At 43.5% G+C, this 16,121-nt stretch overlaps 1 protein-coding gene across 1 annotated transcript in view; it reads right to left on the reverse strand.

Annotated features, from left to right (window-relative positions):
- Positions 1 to 5,282: 5,282 nt before the first annotated feature.
- Positions 5,283 to 16,121, reverse strand: part of SLC4A11 (solute carrier family 4, sodium borate transporter, member 11) — a 76,926-nt gene continuing 66,087 nt past the window's right edge. Inside the window, exons 17-19 of the mRNA XM_010015151.1 lie at positions 11,261 to 11,456; positions 8,643 to 8,812; positions 5,283 to 5,689 (exon numbers count right to left, since the gene is read on the reverse strand). Coding sequence (XP_010013453.1) covers positions 5,626 to 5,689; positions 8,643 to 8,812; positions 11,261 to 11,456 — 430 coding nt within the window. The 3' untranslated portion in view covers positions 5,283 to 5,625. The remainder of the gene's footprint in view (positions 5,690 to 8,642; positions 8,813 to 11,260; positions 11,457 to 16,121) is intronic.

Here is a 16,121-nt window from a genome sequence, read left to right on the forward strand (position 1 = left end):
CCGTGGTTGCTGATAGCAGCGCAAGAACTCATCTCAGCCCTTCACCCAGCCTCCCAAGCACCGAAACTGATACTGCTGAATTTGATATGCCGATTTTCTGCAAAACCCTGGTCACATAACAAATACTTCACTGCTAGAGAGCCCTTTTTTCTTCATGCTAAGAGCAGAGCTCCAGCACAGCTCAGGTCAAGAGGGAAAGTATTTAATCACAAGCTGGTTTTTCCAACTCTTCACCATTTTGTTCACCTTTCGGATTCCTGCAACTAGATTAAGGGATGCCAATAGCTTTTACAGCAGCAAGGATCTGACCAACTGAGATGCCACGTGCATCCCCCCTTCTCCTCCTTCAGCAATCCAAGTCAGTGAGCAGCTCTTCACAACAGAGACACAGATGGGGAGCAGAAGGCAGCATCTCCCCCAGGACAGGCTCTTAATATTTAATGCGACATCAGAACAGCGCCAAGTGATCGGAGCTCATGCAGAGTTTTCTACAAGGGAAAGGCAGGCACAGCCAAGGATTGTGTGTTTTCCTTTCAAACCAAGACAAAAGCTGAAGAGGAAAGTGCTAATTTGTGTTTCTAAAGCCTGTACTCCAGCAACTCCCTCGTCTGTCTGCTCTTTACACAATATTGATGGTTTGCTCTTTGCAACCAGATCCGCAGCCAGTAAATGTAATGGACAGGGTTTGGTACTTAAATGCCTTAATTAGATATGAAAACAATTACAGAAGACTATTCTCTTCTAACATCCACAGGCTTCAGCACAGATAGAAAATGGGGCAAACCCATCCCATTATGTCTATTTAAGTTGTTCTGGAAGCTTGACAGATGAAAGGAGGACAGCCCAACTGGAACACTGCGCTGTAAAGTAATCATCTAAAGAGATACAAGAAGCCAGTGCAACTGTAGGACAATTATGAATCCTTTGTAATCGCTTATTATTATGGCAAAGTGAATCCCAAGGGAGCTGCCACTGCTGCGCTGCTGCTGCTCAGCCACAGGCTCGAGTTCTCCAGAGAAAACTTCCCATTCTGGCAGCATTTCCATAGTGGAGATGTCAGACGAAGCTTCCAGAGAAGGGCTGGGGAAGATGAGGGCTGGGTCAGGAGATGACAGAAAGTGGCTTGCACTGAAGTTCTGGGGGGACAGACACAAGAGAGAAGCTTGAGCCAACTCTGGTTCTGCCCATTAACTTTCCAGGTGAGTAGAAACACTGCAAAGGGCAGATGTAAAACACAAACAACAAGATAAAAAGCTTCATCAAGGAGTAACATGAACATGTGTCAACAGATAGCGTAGATACATGCTTAGTGGCACACAGACTGGAAAAAGGTAAGTGCATTTGGTGCCATGGCATGTCTCAGGTCCCTTTTTTGTTGCAGAGAACTCCACAAACAAGAAAACCCCTTCCCTCGCACTCCAAAGCATTCTCCAGCTACATCCAAGCTTTGGCCAACTTCATGTTCCTTCCAAGAGTATCCACAGAACGCAGTCCAGCAGCAGTTTCTAAAGCAGCCACATACGATACACACAAGTTTACAGTTTCAGTCTTTTGGTGCAGCTGGAGATGTGGACCTTTGGGGAGAATCATTTGACCTACAGTATATGGAAATGTGACCACCTACTGTATTTCCTTTCAGAGCATCCCAGTTCACACAGGTCATCAGGAAGTGTGCATCATGCCTCACAGTTGTTGGACTCATCTTGAAGCACGTCACCAGCCCTGAAGCAAACCAGCTGAATTCATTTACTCCATGCCCATCCTCTCGCAGCAGTGTACTGATGCATATCCAAGTAGAGCTTGACATTTATTAATAGCTTCAAATGTTGACGCCAGAGAATTTGGGGATTGCTGCTAGTGAAGTTGTCAGCTTCACTTCCTAAGCAATCTAGAAAGTGCTTTGCTGCCTGATCAGCAGTCCATGTTTTCACCAGCTTTCCTTAATTTACATAGAGAAACACATCTATTTCCATACAGAGCATGTCAAGAGTGTTTTTGAAGGCAACAAAATAAGTCTCAGACCAACAAAGCTATTCAGGTATAAATCCAATTTTAATTATCAAGCTAACGTCTAGCTCCTACATTCAATGCAAGGATCAAAACCTACAAGTTTAAGGGTAGAAGTTCATTCTGTCCCGAGATTCTGATCATTTTGGCAGCTGTCAAAAGGTGACTTCCAAAATCCACTCATTACAGAAGCTTTTTACTACCTGCGCTTCCAGGTGAACATCAGGGACTCTCTTTAATAGCCATCAACACCTTTCAAACCCAGTTCTTTGGCAACAGTTATACATAGCATTGTGCGTATATAAAGAGCTTATAATAAAACCTCTTTTACATTCTAATTGTCTTAACCTTCACAGAAGTATTAAAGTGCTCAATCAACTCTCAACTCCTTCCCTAGTTAGCCTACTTCCTGGAAACGCCTGCACTTAAGTCAGCAAAACCAGAAGCAAACAAGAAGAGAAAAGGTACTCGTATGAAATAAAATCCTCTGCAGGATCATTACAACCCCTTATTAGACAAGAGGCCTCGAGTCTCACATCTCCCTTCCACCCATATACTGAGACATGGGTCCAAATGTTCAAGAAATCTAAGCCAGCACAACTTCTTTTCCCAAGTTGTGCTGATTTCCCATCAGTTGATTCTTTGGCCCCTGACTTCTGTAGAAAGAAAACCCCGTGGAAACAGAGTCCCATTGGTGCTACAAAGAAAATATGAACACTGAAGTCATAGTGGTAAAGCAATAGCAACACAAGATACAAACAAGAGTTGTGATGGATATTTAATACCTCACCCCCAAGCTATCTGTATTTAAATTATCTCAGTTAGCAACATTTGACACTGTCTGAAATGGATGCTTTCAAAGAGGCTTTAAATGGGGACTTTTTTGGTCCTTCTAAGTGAGGGGATGGAGGGTACCTCTCAAAGCTATTTCCTCTGGCAAGAGCTGCATGCCAGTTTCACCCCACCATGCTCTGTGCTGGAGGAATTTTAACCCAGAGCCTCTGCTCTTCCTCAAAAAGGAGAAGAGCCACATTCCCTTGGACACATCCTCTTCTTCCTCCAGCCACAACATCCACAGTATGATTTAAACCATCCCACAGGGTGGCTCCTTCCTGCCAAGAGATGAGACACCAGAAACGCAGTGCCAGGACACGTGTGTTTAATAGCTTACTCAACCAGATGATGCTCAAACACTTTTGATTTTAGTTTTGGTTAAATCTTCTGACATCTGTGGGAAAAGCATGTCATTTAAGCATCATCAGGCCTTTGTACTCCCTGTCTTATAGCAGGTACTGAACTGTTTGCTGTCATCTACTCTTTTTCTGTTGACTGAGTATCAGACATCCTTTTACCACCTCCGCTTTCACGCTGCCCCAAAATCCTGTTTACTGACTGTCTGCCCCATGTTTCCACATGTAGACCTTCATAACAGCTATTACTGATCTCACCACATCAATGACTCAAAAGCCAGGAAATATTGATGAGGGTGGTCAGAATCCACACACAGATTTATCCATGCTGTCACATCACTTATCAGACATGGCATGAGTTACCCCTGCTGCCTCCAAGACTGACTGAATGTCAAACTTAGTGGTACCTGCTGATGTATTGGTGTGGTCATCCTGACCCCGAGACTTCTCAGCAGCCCCACAAGAGTTGGTGGGTGCAATGTGAACATCATGCTTTCAAGGTCATGCACTGCTGTTTTGCTTGCATGCGAGCTGAGTGCTCTCTCCTGCAATTGCTTGGGGATATATAAACCCTGGCCACATTCTTGGGAACACTTACTGGTCTCCTCCATCAAATATCAATACAGAGATGAAGGGTTTCATAAGGAACTAAAAATTCAGTTTTCCGTACATGTTTTAAAGCCCTAAGCAGCTACATTAAGATGAAATAACACCTGATATTTAGTGTAAATATACCAAATCTTCAGTGGCTTGAGTCTGGCTTAGTTTCAGCAGAGTCATCCCTCATTACAGAGTTGGTCTTCCTCATCATGCAGAGGAACACCCAATCAGTAGGGCATATGCTAATAAAATCTCTGCACCATTTACTGGGCAAGCAATTGGTAAGTAACTCTTCTCTGTGCTAATAATATATTTGCATTTCATTTGACATTGCTTTTCTTCCCTCATTTCTATTCTTTTGAAAGTTCATTATCTTCAGAGGTCCACATTTTTCCATAACACTTTACCTGTAATCTCTAGTGTGCAGCAAGGGGCAAGCACTGAACTAAAGGGCAGCCTGTTTCACAGTACTCCAAATAAGAAAACTGACCATAGTACAAGCAAATTTAAATAAACTGAAATATAAAAAGACAGCAGAAGTTAGATTCATCCAGAAATATAATATAACGTCTGGGAGTGGGGGAAACTGGAGATGAGCTACAGAACAGAAACAAATGAAATGACCAACAAATATTGACTAGGCAAAAGAGGAAAGCTTTCATTGCATGCTGTACATTAAAATTAAATGCAAAATTCACATGTTGGAGCATCACGACAGAATGAAGGCCTCAAGTCACGGGAAACAGAAAGCAAAGGAACACCTTGATTAAAGCAACACCTGAACAAAAACAGTAACTGAGAAGTGACCATAACACAAATGAGAAAAAGCAGCACTGAAGCAGAGAACAAGTATATGGTCAAGACATCACGGGTAACACTGCACAAAACACTTGATATTTGGGAAGAATCAGGCCTATTTGTATATCTATGCAAAATATATACACAAATCCATATGTATATATGTACACATAGGCACTACTGTACATATGTATATGCAATCATTAACACAACTGCCCTTTGACAAGCTTCAGCATCTGACTCTGGGTGCAAGCAAGAACATTGCAGTTGTGCAAAACTACACTTCTGTGTTTGATTACTAAGAAGTAATGGTAGAACCATCCAAAAGAATTCCCAAATAGCTTAGACCCAGATGTGGTTTCATCAACATCTCCATCTGAGCCCAGCTTTGGAACACTTCCAGCTCATTTGTAGGAATTACATGTTCATCCAAAGCTGCGGATTGTATCAGTACTAATTAAATCTGTCTCCAACCCTGCTAATCTGAAGAGATGGCCAGACATCTCTCCTAACATCAGTGGTTTAGCATGAGACTATCCCACCCAGAATACCAATTTGGGAATACTGGTTGCATGGGAAATTGAATTCCAAGGCCAGAACAGGACTGGCATTCTGTAAAAGAAAGGTCAGCTGCTGTCCTTTTAGACAAAAGGGACATGGTGCATAAAAAGAGAGATTCCCCCCACCCTCAAACAAGGGAACACATGACAACTCTGAGGACGCATGCTCCAACCATACAGACATGCTGATCTTTGGGGTTTCCACTTTGGGGATGTGGAAAGCAGCAGTTTCCATAAAGCTTGCTTGCCTCACAGCTCCAAGGAGCATCAGCCTCCCTAGTCCACGGCTGGGTTGGTCTGACACTTCAACGCTCAATTGATCTTTGATGTGTGTGGATTACCAATGCTGTATTAGAGCAGAAAGAAAGTGGTGAAAGAAAGAACTGAGATAGATTGTTCTATGCCTCGGCAAAGCCACCTCCCAACTCTGACAGAGCTGTCCTCGCTGCTCTGTGTGCAGAGGACCCCGTTTAGTGTTCTGCATCCATAGCATCCAAGTACTTGGCTTCAATGATCCTAGGGAGCAGGTTATACCTAAGATTGAACCAGAAAGACAGCGTTAGTGCTTGTTTATAGTCATGTAACATTTTCTCTGTCCCAAGACTCTCAGTAGAGTTTATCCATGGCCATGCATACAACAGATACACCCAACTGAAGGGGAAATGAAGTGTGGGAAAGTAAAACCAGGCAATCCTGCAGGCAAATACAGTATTTACAGGAATAACAGTGCAGAGGTCCTCCTGCAAGAAGCCTCCTCGTTTCAGTTGAAGAAGAAACAGAACATCCTCTTTCCCACAAGAGAAAAGTCACTTGCCTAGAGCATTCTGTCACCATGAAGTCTTCAAGGTGCCAAAAATGCACCATCACACACAACCCACTACTGTGCTCTCAGTTTGTGCTGAGAAGCCAGGTATAACTTCCCAGGTAGTAACTTTCCTCTGCCTCTAGTTTGCCAGTGGATTAATTACTTTGCCAAGAATCACTCTTTATTTCTAATTTCAACTTTCTTCACCACTTTCCCTATAGTGGGAATGTTGGCTCAAAGACCTGCATACAAGGGTATTTGTCTTGCACTTCCTCAGTTCTCCAAGAATGCCATGCACTCCTTTCAGCTCTCACCACAAAGGAGCTTTAATAAACAATACTGAAGCTTTAATCTTTAGAGAGGCACCAAGTATACCAGCAAGACTTGAGACCATAGCAAGAGGCTAAAAAGGACTGTGATATTCATCCCTCCAGCTGCTGGTAAGACTCCATCCCCACCCAGTGTCTGGATTCTCCAGTGGATCATAGAGACAGTGATTCCCTTACTTTAAGGGTTTGGGGTTGCTCTCATTAAGTCCTGCTGCAAGTTTAGTTTTGAAACTTCTTCTTGCTTAACAGGAAGCTATTCTTCAGCTGTTAAAATAAGGCACAAAGCACTAGAAAGCCTGGAAGAGCCTTTTCAATAGCTATGCAAGAGATCCTAAACAGCACTCACTACTGAAAAGTACCAGCGTCTGCTTAAAGAGACCTGTCATTGAGCCATGTGAGCCCAGATAAGCATCACAGAACTTAGAGAGAAGATTCTTCCTCTCTGAGCAACCAAATCCCAGCCATCCCAAAGTTTTGAATCAAAGCCAGGAACTGGTAATACCCAAAGAGATCACTTTCTCCCCTGCAATAATGAGAAGCCACTGAAATCCATTTACTTTCACATTAACACTACACCACTGGTGCCTCACCACTGACAACAGAAATCATGGGTCTAATGCTGTTGGACAGATGGAAACGTGGGTTTGAGACTGATAAGTAACATATCTGTTTATCTGGACAGGACACTGAGCCATGACTAACTCATCTGGGTTTGATTCTAGACTTTGACCCCTGGCTACTGTCCCATCTCCTCTTCCTTCCTTCACTTCTTAAGAAAATAAAGAGAGATTTAATTCCTTCTACTCTGTCTCATCTATTTAGAGTGCCAAATCTTTGTGAAAAAGTCACTGTTAACTCCAGAGCTGCATCATGGTGCTGCCTTCTCTGCTGGAGTCCACAGAAACTACATGAAGGCAAAAGAAATCAGAGAGAAAAGCCAAGGGCAAATCTCTATTGTGCCAGGCAGCGCCATCTTTCCCTTAGCAGCAGGGCTGATTATCCAGCTACTAGAGGAAGCTGCTCTGGAAAGAGAAATGAGTTAGCAGGAAAGCTTGTATAAGATGACAGTATCTTATTTACACAAAAGTAAAGAGATATTTGCATCACGAAATTATCTAGCTCTTACTACAAAATCCGTTTCTTTGACAGCACCCTCTTCACACTGATTTAGCTTATTACACTATGTCCAATGTGTTTGGCAAAGAGTGTCCCACGTTTGTTTCTGTACTGAGCTGCTCTGTGCAGAGACTTGCAATTCCCACAAGAGTCAATCACCCAGCACTGCACACAGCTGAAATCTTTACCAGCCACTTCAACAGCCATCCAAAGTGATGCCTGTGTGATGGGTGGGTGAGAGACTCTTATCATAGGAACAACACTTTCAGTGTTTTCCAAGATTGTTTATCTAAAGAAATCCAGGCCAAATAGCCCTAACTCGATCCTGTTGAAGGCCATGGTAGCTTTGACATTTGCTTTTGTTTTGGAAAGAGCTGGACTCATCTTTATCATCCAAGGAAAACATCACTATAGCTGCCTTTGCAGATTATCACATTGGTAGCCCTGAACTTTGAGATCAGACAGAAAAACCTCTGAGACTGCAAGTTCAAAGACAACCAGATACCACTAGATACCATCCTGGCCTAAAAATAATCAAGTGGACTGGAAACAGATCTGTTCCTTCCAAGATCTTATTATGGCTTCTCATTATAGCCAAAGGATGGAGAGCATGAATGATTTAACTGGAGAATGATGGGCAGCCACTGTTAATGAACATTAAGGAAGAAATCAGTTAAATTTCTCAATGATTCTCTCAAGACTGCAAGATATTGGCCAGTTTGACCTAACTGGTCATTGGCAACAGCATTCAGCAGTGCAGGAGGTCTGCAAGGTCACCACAGCTCTGGGTAAGAGATAAGGATTCCTCTTAGGAAAAGTTTCTAGCTCTGCTCTGAGCACAGGGCTTAGGAAATCAAATTACAAAGCAATTTGACAAAGAGAACATTATCAAATACCACCTAGGGGAAGGCTCAGCCTACAGCTTCTCAGGAACACGAGGCATCTCACAGACACTGCAAAGGGAGACTTATTTACCTCTCTGCTAGCTGGAAGAAGAGTCCCTGCCAGCACAGAGCCCTCTGCACAACACCCAACATCAGTGAAATCACAGGCTTTCTGCACTACTTCTCCTTAAGCTTGAGCAGCCGGTGAAGAAGAGGTCACCATCACCCACCTCTAGGATCTGGCTACTCAGGAAAGTGCCAGATGTACTTCTAGACCACTTAGACTTTCTACAGTCCAAGCCTGCAGCCAAAACCCGTGAGAGAGAGAAAAAAAAGGCAGCCAAGCTTTGTACCTGATTGGGATCATCCCTATCATGATGAGTGGGAAGATCATCTTCATGTAGGGCAACGGTGACATGCCAAAACCACAGAGGATGAGGAGCTGCAGGACCTGCAAGCCTGTGAAATAGTGGATCTTCCTCTGAGGCACTCTGCGGATGTAATGTGTCGGAGGATAAGCAGTCTGGGAAGAGAAGAATTACACATTAGAAAGGCAGAGACTTGGACTCATGACTGCAGAATGCTGCACAGGCTTTTGAACACAAGGGTTTTAAGGAAGCCATCAATTTATGCACACATGGAGAGCATCAACATCAACAGGTTCAACAGCAGAACACAGGATTTGTAGGGTTAAAGCAAGTGCCTTAAACCACAGCATTGGCAGCAACACACAGAAGATGACTGGGCACTAGAAACCCAGAGAAGAAAAAACACACCACACAGCTAAGATTGCCTTTGGGAGCATCTGGAGTGCAATAACATATCTTGATAAGTACAATAATAAGATTCCCCCGAGTAGGATTATCAGGGCTCTGCAGCAATAGGTGAAGTGCCTGTGGGCGTGTGCAGGGGGGTGATGGTAAGCAGATGCATTTGGGTGCTGTTACTGCTGGATGGTTTCTCCACCTGAAAGACACCTCCTCATTATTTTATAGCCTTCTGTCCTATGCTGAACAGAATCCAGCTCCATGCTTGCCCCTGGTGGTCCTGTTTCTTAGGAGAACCAGGAGAAGACCAGCAGATGAGGTTGGGGAGGTGCAGGAAGAGGCTGTACTCAAACTGCAGCGATTTTCTCAAGTCATATATTTATTTTTGAGAAAGAAGGTGAGGGGGAAGTGACATTAATAGGCTAAATATCACTCGTGGTTTCTTTTGACAGTTCCTTGCTCATGTCTGAGCACAGGCTTTGACTCACTGTCTATACATCAACGAAGAGTATGAGCGACCGTCTGCTGGCACCGATACAGACTCAATGGATTTCAGATTGTGCCATGACTCATTAAAAGGTTTCCAGAAAAGGGAGATCTCCGTATTTGAGAATAATTTTTAATTTTCCAGCTTGGAAAATTCCACATTATTTATAATAACACCAGAAGTCTCATTCTACATACATCAGTAACCACTCAATCCTCATTCAAAAATTGACATGACAAATGTAATCGTTACCCGGATTTTGCAGTTTTAACCTCTGAGATGTAATATTAGAGATCAAGATAGATTAGCAGAGATGCAGAGCCAAATGTTGGGCTTATTAAGCCCTTGACCCTTGTTACATAAAAGAAGGTGAGATGGAAACTCACAATTGCTCCCAGGTACCGCCTACACTGCAAACTGACACCTTCTTCGCACTTGTAACAGAGGGAGCTTGAAAACACATCTTCCAGATTTGTTTTCATCCCACATCAGAAGGGCTTCAATAATGGAAGTAATTTCATTTTGAGTTTAAAATCTTATCCTGTGGCATTTTGCACAACTCAAAATGAAAGTGGTAAAATACAGCAAAAAAACCACCTGTTCTGAAGTTTTGTTGGGGAAACCAAAGATCACCATTTGCTGGTGCTTTTTAATATTTGTTATTATTGGTTTTAAAATGCATGTGCTCTGCAGCTGACAGCATCACAGGAGGTTTTTAAAGCTTACAAATACCCTACATTCAGTGAGCAGCAGTTTGTGCAATTGTTCGTTTAAAAAGACATTGTCTGAATGTGGTTTTGGTTTGCAGACTACACCAGTGTGACCACAACAGGGTCTTCACTGGTCTTCACTAACTGTCATGTTCTGGAGATAGAAGCTTCACGGAGATAGAAGCTTCACAGCAATTCTTAGCAGACTGAGAAGGATTATATGTAATATAATGTCCCAGTTATAGGACAAGTAGGAATGGCTTTAAAGCTAAAAGAGGGTAGAGTGAGATAAGACCTTAGGCAGTTCTAACTTGTGAGGGTGCTGAGGCACTGGCACAGGGTGCCCAGAGAAGCTGTGGCTGCCCCATCCCTGGCAGTGTTCAAGGCCAGGTTGGACACAGGGGCTTGGAGCAACCTGCTCTAGTGGAAGGTGTCCCTGCCCATGGCAGGGGTTGGAACTGGATGAGTTTTAAGGTCCCTTCCAACACAAACCAGTCTGTTATTTGATGATTCTTTATCTGAGATATCACGCTGAACAAGAAAGCTCACATGCTCCTGGGGCAAGGAAATGCACAAAGCAATTAATTCAGAATTTGAAGGACAGATGAGATACAGTGCCATTCTCTGAATGATTCAGCTACCACCTCTTTTTAACCCAACAATAACCATGCCACTTTTCTTATTTGACACTGCATTATTCTCTCACTAATTTATCCCCTTTAATGGAAAAGGAATCCCTTGCTCATGTCTCACTGGCAGACCAGGTTAAACTGGAGACACCAAGTTTCATTCTCACTTTGCAGAGAAAGATGAGAGGGATATACAAAGTGCAAGTTGAAGCTGGAAATCAGCCTCTTGAGAACATGAGTTTTAGGGGTAGTCCCATTCCCAACCCCAGTACCTTTCCATGTTAGCTTCTGGCACAGTTTGGTGCTAAGGTGGTAAAATAAGGTTGTCAATAATGTTTCCTTTTCTGTTCCACCAGTCTGGTGCCCCAGTCTGTGTACCTGTTCTTTGAGCAGGAGTGCCACCCTTTCAAAGAGCTGGTTCCCATCAATAGAGGTCAACGCAATGTAGAGGAAGAGTCCATAGAGCACTGGCTTTGGGATCCACTGAAGAGGGAAAGGGAGAAGCAGAAGGGAGAGGCCAACCAAGAAGTTTGCCACTAGGCTTGTCAACCGGGTCTCCTTCACACTCACAATCCTGGAAGCAAGAGAACAGGGATTAGGGGTATGTAATAATATCCCAGTATCCATGTAATCTTATCGCTGGGGCTCACTGTGCATAGGTGCATGACACGTGCTGCTTGGGAAAGGGAAACTCATCTCCACTGCACTGAGATCAGCACTTCTGGCCTCGTGCTGACACAGAGAAGGCAGAGCTCTGTTGGATCCAGGCCAGGCACTTAATACGCAGCTCAAACACAGCTGGAAAAATGCCCAATTCCCCTTCTGCAAAGCTCCACGGACTCTATCCTTAACTAATTTGCCCTCTAAACTAATTCTGTTTGGCACATTGAAGAAAAAGAAACACCAACAAAACCAGAACCCAAAACCAAACTAAACCCCCCAACTACTTAAGAATCCTTTTTCTGGGCAGTAATCCTTTCCTCAATTTACCCAGTGCATATGCAATTGGCTCCTACCCAGAAGAAAACTCATTGACTTCTACAGGAACTAATGAACCTCTCGTAAAAAGAACTCTGCACTCTCTCGCCTGCGAGTCAGCATTTCTGATGTATATGAGCATCTCCTTGTTTATGTGGAAGGGAATGCTGAGAGCACTGTGGAGAGAGCTAGAAAGCTAATTCTGCTGTGGATAATAGCAGTTGCACTGCAAATTGCCTATTACCATGCAAAACATGTAATTAATTAATGTAAGTTTTCCATAGCTGAGAGCACAGATTGATTTTTTGGGGGGATGGAGGAGTGGGGGCGACTGACAGAAAAGCATGCAGCAAATTTCAGAGCCCACATGAGGGATGAAGGGCGGTTGCTCTGTTTTCTTTTCACTTCAGCTAAACCTGTGAGCATCTCCTCCTACTTTGAAACAAATTACCAGAAACAACAGGAGGAAAAAAAAACCCTCATCTTTTAAGAGTACTTGGAAATAAAGAAAAGGAGGATTCTTAACTTCTCCTGAGAAGATAAATCCACCCATTCAGTGGATAAGCAAGTGAGTAAATCCCCCTATTATCAGGAGAAATGGATGTCCGTAGGCTGTTTTGGTGTCATCTAGTGGCCTCACTCCCTGGATGCAAGACTTGATATTCCAAATAACCCGGTACCCAAAATACCCTGAAAATTAACACAAGAACAAGCCATGAGATCTATCAAAATATATTTCCTTCTATTATATATGTACTACTGGGACTTCATAATCCCTTCTGTTCTAAAGAAGATTGCTTCCCAGTGATTTCTTTCAATATTAACTTTTTGAGTCTTGCTTATAAAAGTAAGGTCAGGCTGAACTTCAGATCTGCATAATGAAGCTTCCAGAGCATAATGAAGCTGTGGGGATGAAGGAGCCTTCCACACCTACATTTAGAGAGAAAGGGAAGGGTAACAGCCTAAGGCTTGCTCTCAGGATTTGGGTAACATGGCAGAATTAATATGAGCTGAAGAGCAACAGATATCCCAAACAGTACACTAAGTCCTGAGGACAAGGCTTGAACTCATTGATGAGTAATAGAGGAGATCATACATATTATCTAGGGTTACTGAGAGAGGATGCACAGAAGAGCCACAGAAAGTGTTAACCTGTAAGTAACCTCTCCCCTTCCCTGACTAGGTGTAAACAGCAGAAACCACATCTTTCCTCCTTCAAAACTGATTTTGTTCAGATCCTCTTGCAAGTCACTTATGTCAAGGGGTCCCTGCCACTGCTTAAAGAAGCTGAGGGAGAGCAGAGCACTTCACTCTTATCTGCAGACTGCTCTTGCCAGCTCTGGAAGAACTGGGACATCACCTAGGTGGATACAGTTTGGCACCTTTTCCATTCTCTCCAGGTCTGGATCACCACAGAATAGAAGCCTCCTAGACAAACAGAGCCAGGCAGCTTAAAGTGCAACCGCAAGTGCTAACTCAGAACAATTTGATAGCCTGATAAGGAGTGGTCAGGCTACTTCAGAGCTACCAGAACCACTACAAGCTTCTCAAGTGGCCCACTAAAGCAGGAGTGAAAGGATGCATCAACTGATTTAGCTTCATCCAGGTACAGCAAGCTACAGAGGACGAATTTCTGCTACTGCAGGTGAAGATCTAACCTACTGCTGGGGATGCTCATGACCTGCAAGCATCAGTCTGAGCGTACACACATCTGCTAGATTCAAAGTCATGGAAGCTGAGGAGTTCAGCATAAGAATTAGAGATGAAGCCACCACATTTTGATCAGATGCAAGTCTGCAAGCACAGAACAGCTCAGAGTAGCAGCTCTTTGGTAATGGATTTTTGAAGTTCATGAAGTTTTCTACTGTGATCTCTTGAGGATGCAGCAATCATGGCACTAAAGAGTGTTTGAGCACATAGAAGATGTGCTGCAACCACAACTGCCAGTTCCTGCTGGTGCCACTTAAAGTAGTTCAAAATTTCTCATCAGAACATAGTTAAAATTACTCATAATTGACCAAACATGAGATTTTTAAAGCTGAAGTTCCAAGCCTCAAATTGGTCTTCTGCCAGTTCTAGCATGTTTCTTATTTCTAGGGTAAGGACATCAGAGTCACATTAAGTCAACAGAAGAAACTGTAATTTGCATGTGTTCAGAATCCGTTTTGGCCTTGAGGAAAGAGCTCCAGAAAGTCTGTGCTGCAATGGAAATGAAGTAATTAATGGAAATTAAAAGAGCATAATCCAGGCTCATTTCCCCAGAATCCTTTAAATCTGGCTAGCACAGGATTAGTCGTTCCTGACCTCCTCCATCTGAGCAGTGAGAGCCTATTTGCAGATTGCCACATGAAACTTGAGTGGTTGCTCTATAGGGGAGAAGAAAACTTTGCTTTCACTGAGGCAGGTTTTTATCCTTGTTTATATCATCATCCTCACTGAGAGCTTTGATTCGAGTGCAGGAAAGGAGCCTGCCAGGGGAGCCAGCACTGAAAGAACTCCTGGTTTTCTAATTGAGCTTCAGTATGTTTCTTTTTCAGCAGAGCTGACTAGGAGAAAACAAAACAAAAAGATGACAGCATTGCTCAGAGCCTCCTGTTTATAGTTCAGTGCTTTGCAGAGAACAGAAAAGCTTCAGTCTCAAAGGGAGTTCAAATAACTAGGAAATCCTTGTTCCCTTTTTCACTCCCAATATCCAGTTCACAGCACTCCTTTACCTAATGACTTGCCTCCAGCAGAGAAAGAACTGTACCGTGAGGGAACAGGTTTAGTGAGATTAGGGCATCCCTCTGCCCTTCTGGGGTAATCACTGGAGCTGTATCTGGGTTAGCATGGTCAAAGAGGGCTCTCTGATGTTAGTTTTGGGCAGCTGGGTGAAGGAGGGCAAGGACAGCGGGTAGACCTTAATTCAAGCAGGGGACTTGACTTTGTCAAGAAGCAGCCAGAATGCAGAATCAAGACAGTGGGTGGAAAACCAGGGAAATAACTACCAGGTATTAAAACTGACAATAGAAGAAACAGGAGGGAGGCTTAGCACAGGGATTTCAAAGTGTAAATTCTGCATTTCACAAAGAAATGGAGATCAAAGATATCTCAGAGCAGATCAGGAAAAAATTAGGAAGAAGCTCTTCCCTGTGAGGGTGCTGAGGCGCTGGCACAGGGTGCCCAGAGAAGCTGTGGCTGCCCCATCCCTGGCAGTGTTCAAGGCCAGGTTGGACACAGGGGCTTGGAGCAACCTGCTCTAGTGGAAGGTGTCCCTGCCCATGGCAGGGGTTGGAACTGGAGGAGCTTTACGGTCTCTTCAACCCAAACCACTCTGTTGATTCTATGATTAGGGACCTGAGGAACAAGAGCATGGATGAACACCCTACAGAACTCAAATTATGAAGTTGCTGGGGTTTTTAAAATAGGTTTAGCATTTATTCAAGACACATATAGCTGTGGGAACAACTATTATCAACACATAGTACTGGGAATACAAGCCCAAGGAACTAATCTCCCAGGAAAGGTCTGTAAAAGCATTGCAGGGAGCATCAGGACAGCAGCTTCCAGATGTGGAAGGTGAAATCTGTCCCTCACTGACCCAAAAAGCAGCTGTGGCAGATTGTGCTGAGCCAGCTGGCACTAAGAACAGCATGAAGGTGAGACTGGAATTAAAAGACTGACCCACTCCACCCCCCAAAGTAAATGACCGCTTAGCTTCACTTTTGGTAATTAGCAACTCTGAAAATGGAAACCAAGACAGGATAATTGGAACTAATGGTATGTGAGTGGAAATTACCACTTCTGAGGTAAAAGCACTCAACTGTAACATACCGAGATCAAACAGACCAAATAATCTCTGTTCTGGAGCAGGTTTCATGAGAAATTAGAGTTTTCATTTTGTTTTTTCTTTAAATAAGTCTCTGATAAGAGTGTGTTGGACAACTTAGAGGAGCCAAAAAGCTGGCCTTAAATAGAAACTCGTGACCTGGGCATGGCTTCACAATTAGTTTTGCTTAAAAGCAAGAGAATTTAATAAGCATCTCACATTCCCGAAACGCGGTGGAAGATGCTATGGGAGCTCTGAAACAATGCTGCATTTTTCCTACTCTTTGTAATAACCACCAGACAGGTTTCAGGCAATGAATCAGACTGGATTTTTTCTGGTGAAGACATCTGGAAAGATCTGGCTAAAGCATCTCGTCAGCTTTCCACAAGGATAAACCTGAAAAGGTCCTTGGCTGACTCTTCCAGAGGACAGTTTGCACTGGAGTGGGTGGAA

This window comes from Nestor notabilis, unplaced genomic scaffold (genome assembly GCF_000696875.1).
Source record: "Nestor notabilis isolate BGI_N333 unplaced genomic scaffold, ASM69687v1 scaffold1145, whole genome shotgun sequence".
Taxonomy (NCBI): Eukaryota; Metazoa; Chordata; class Aves; order Psittaciformes; family Psittacidae; genus Nestor; species Nestor notabilis.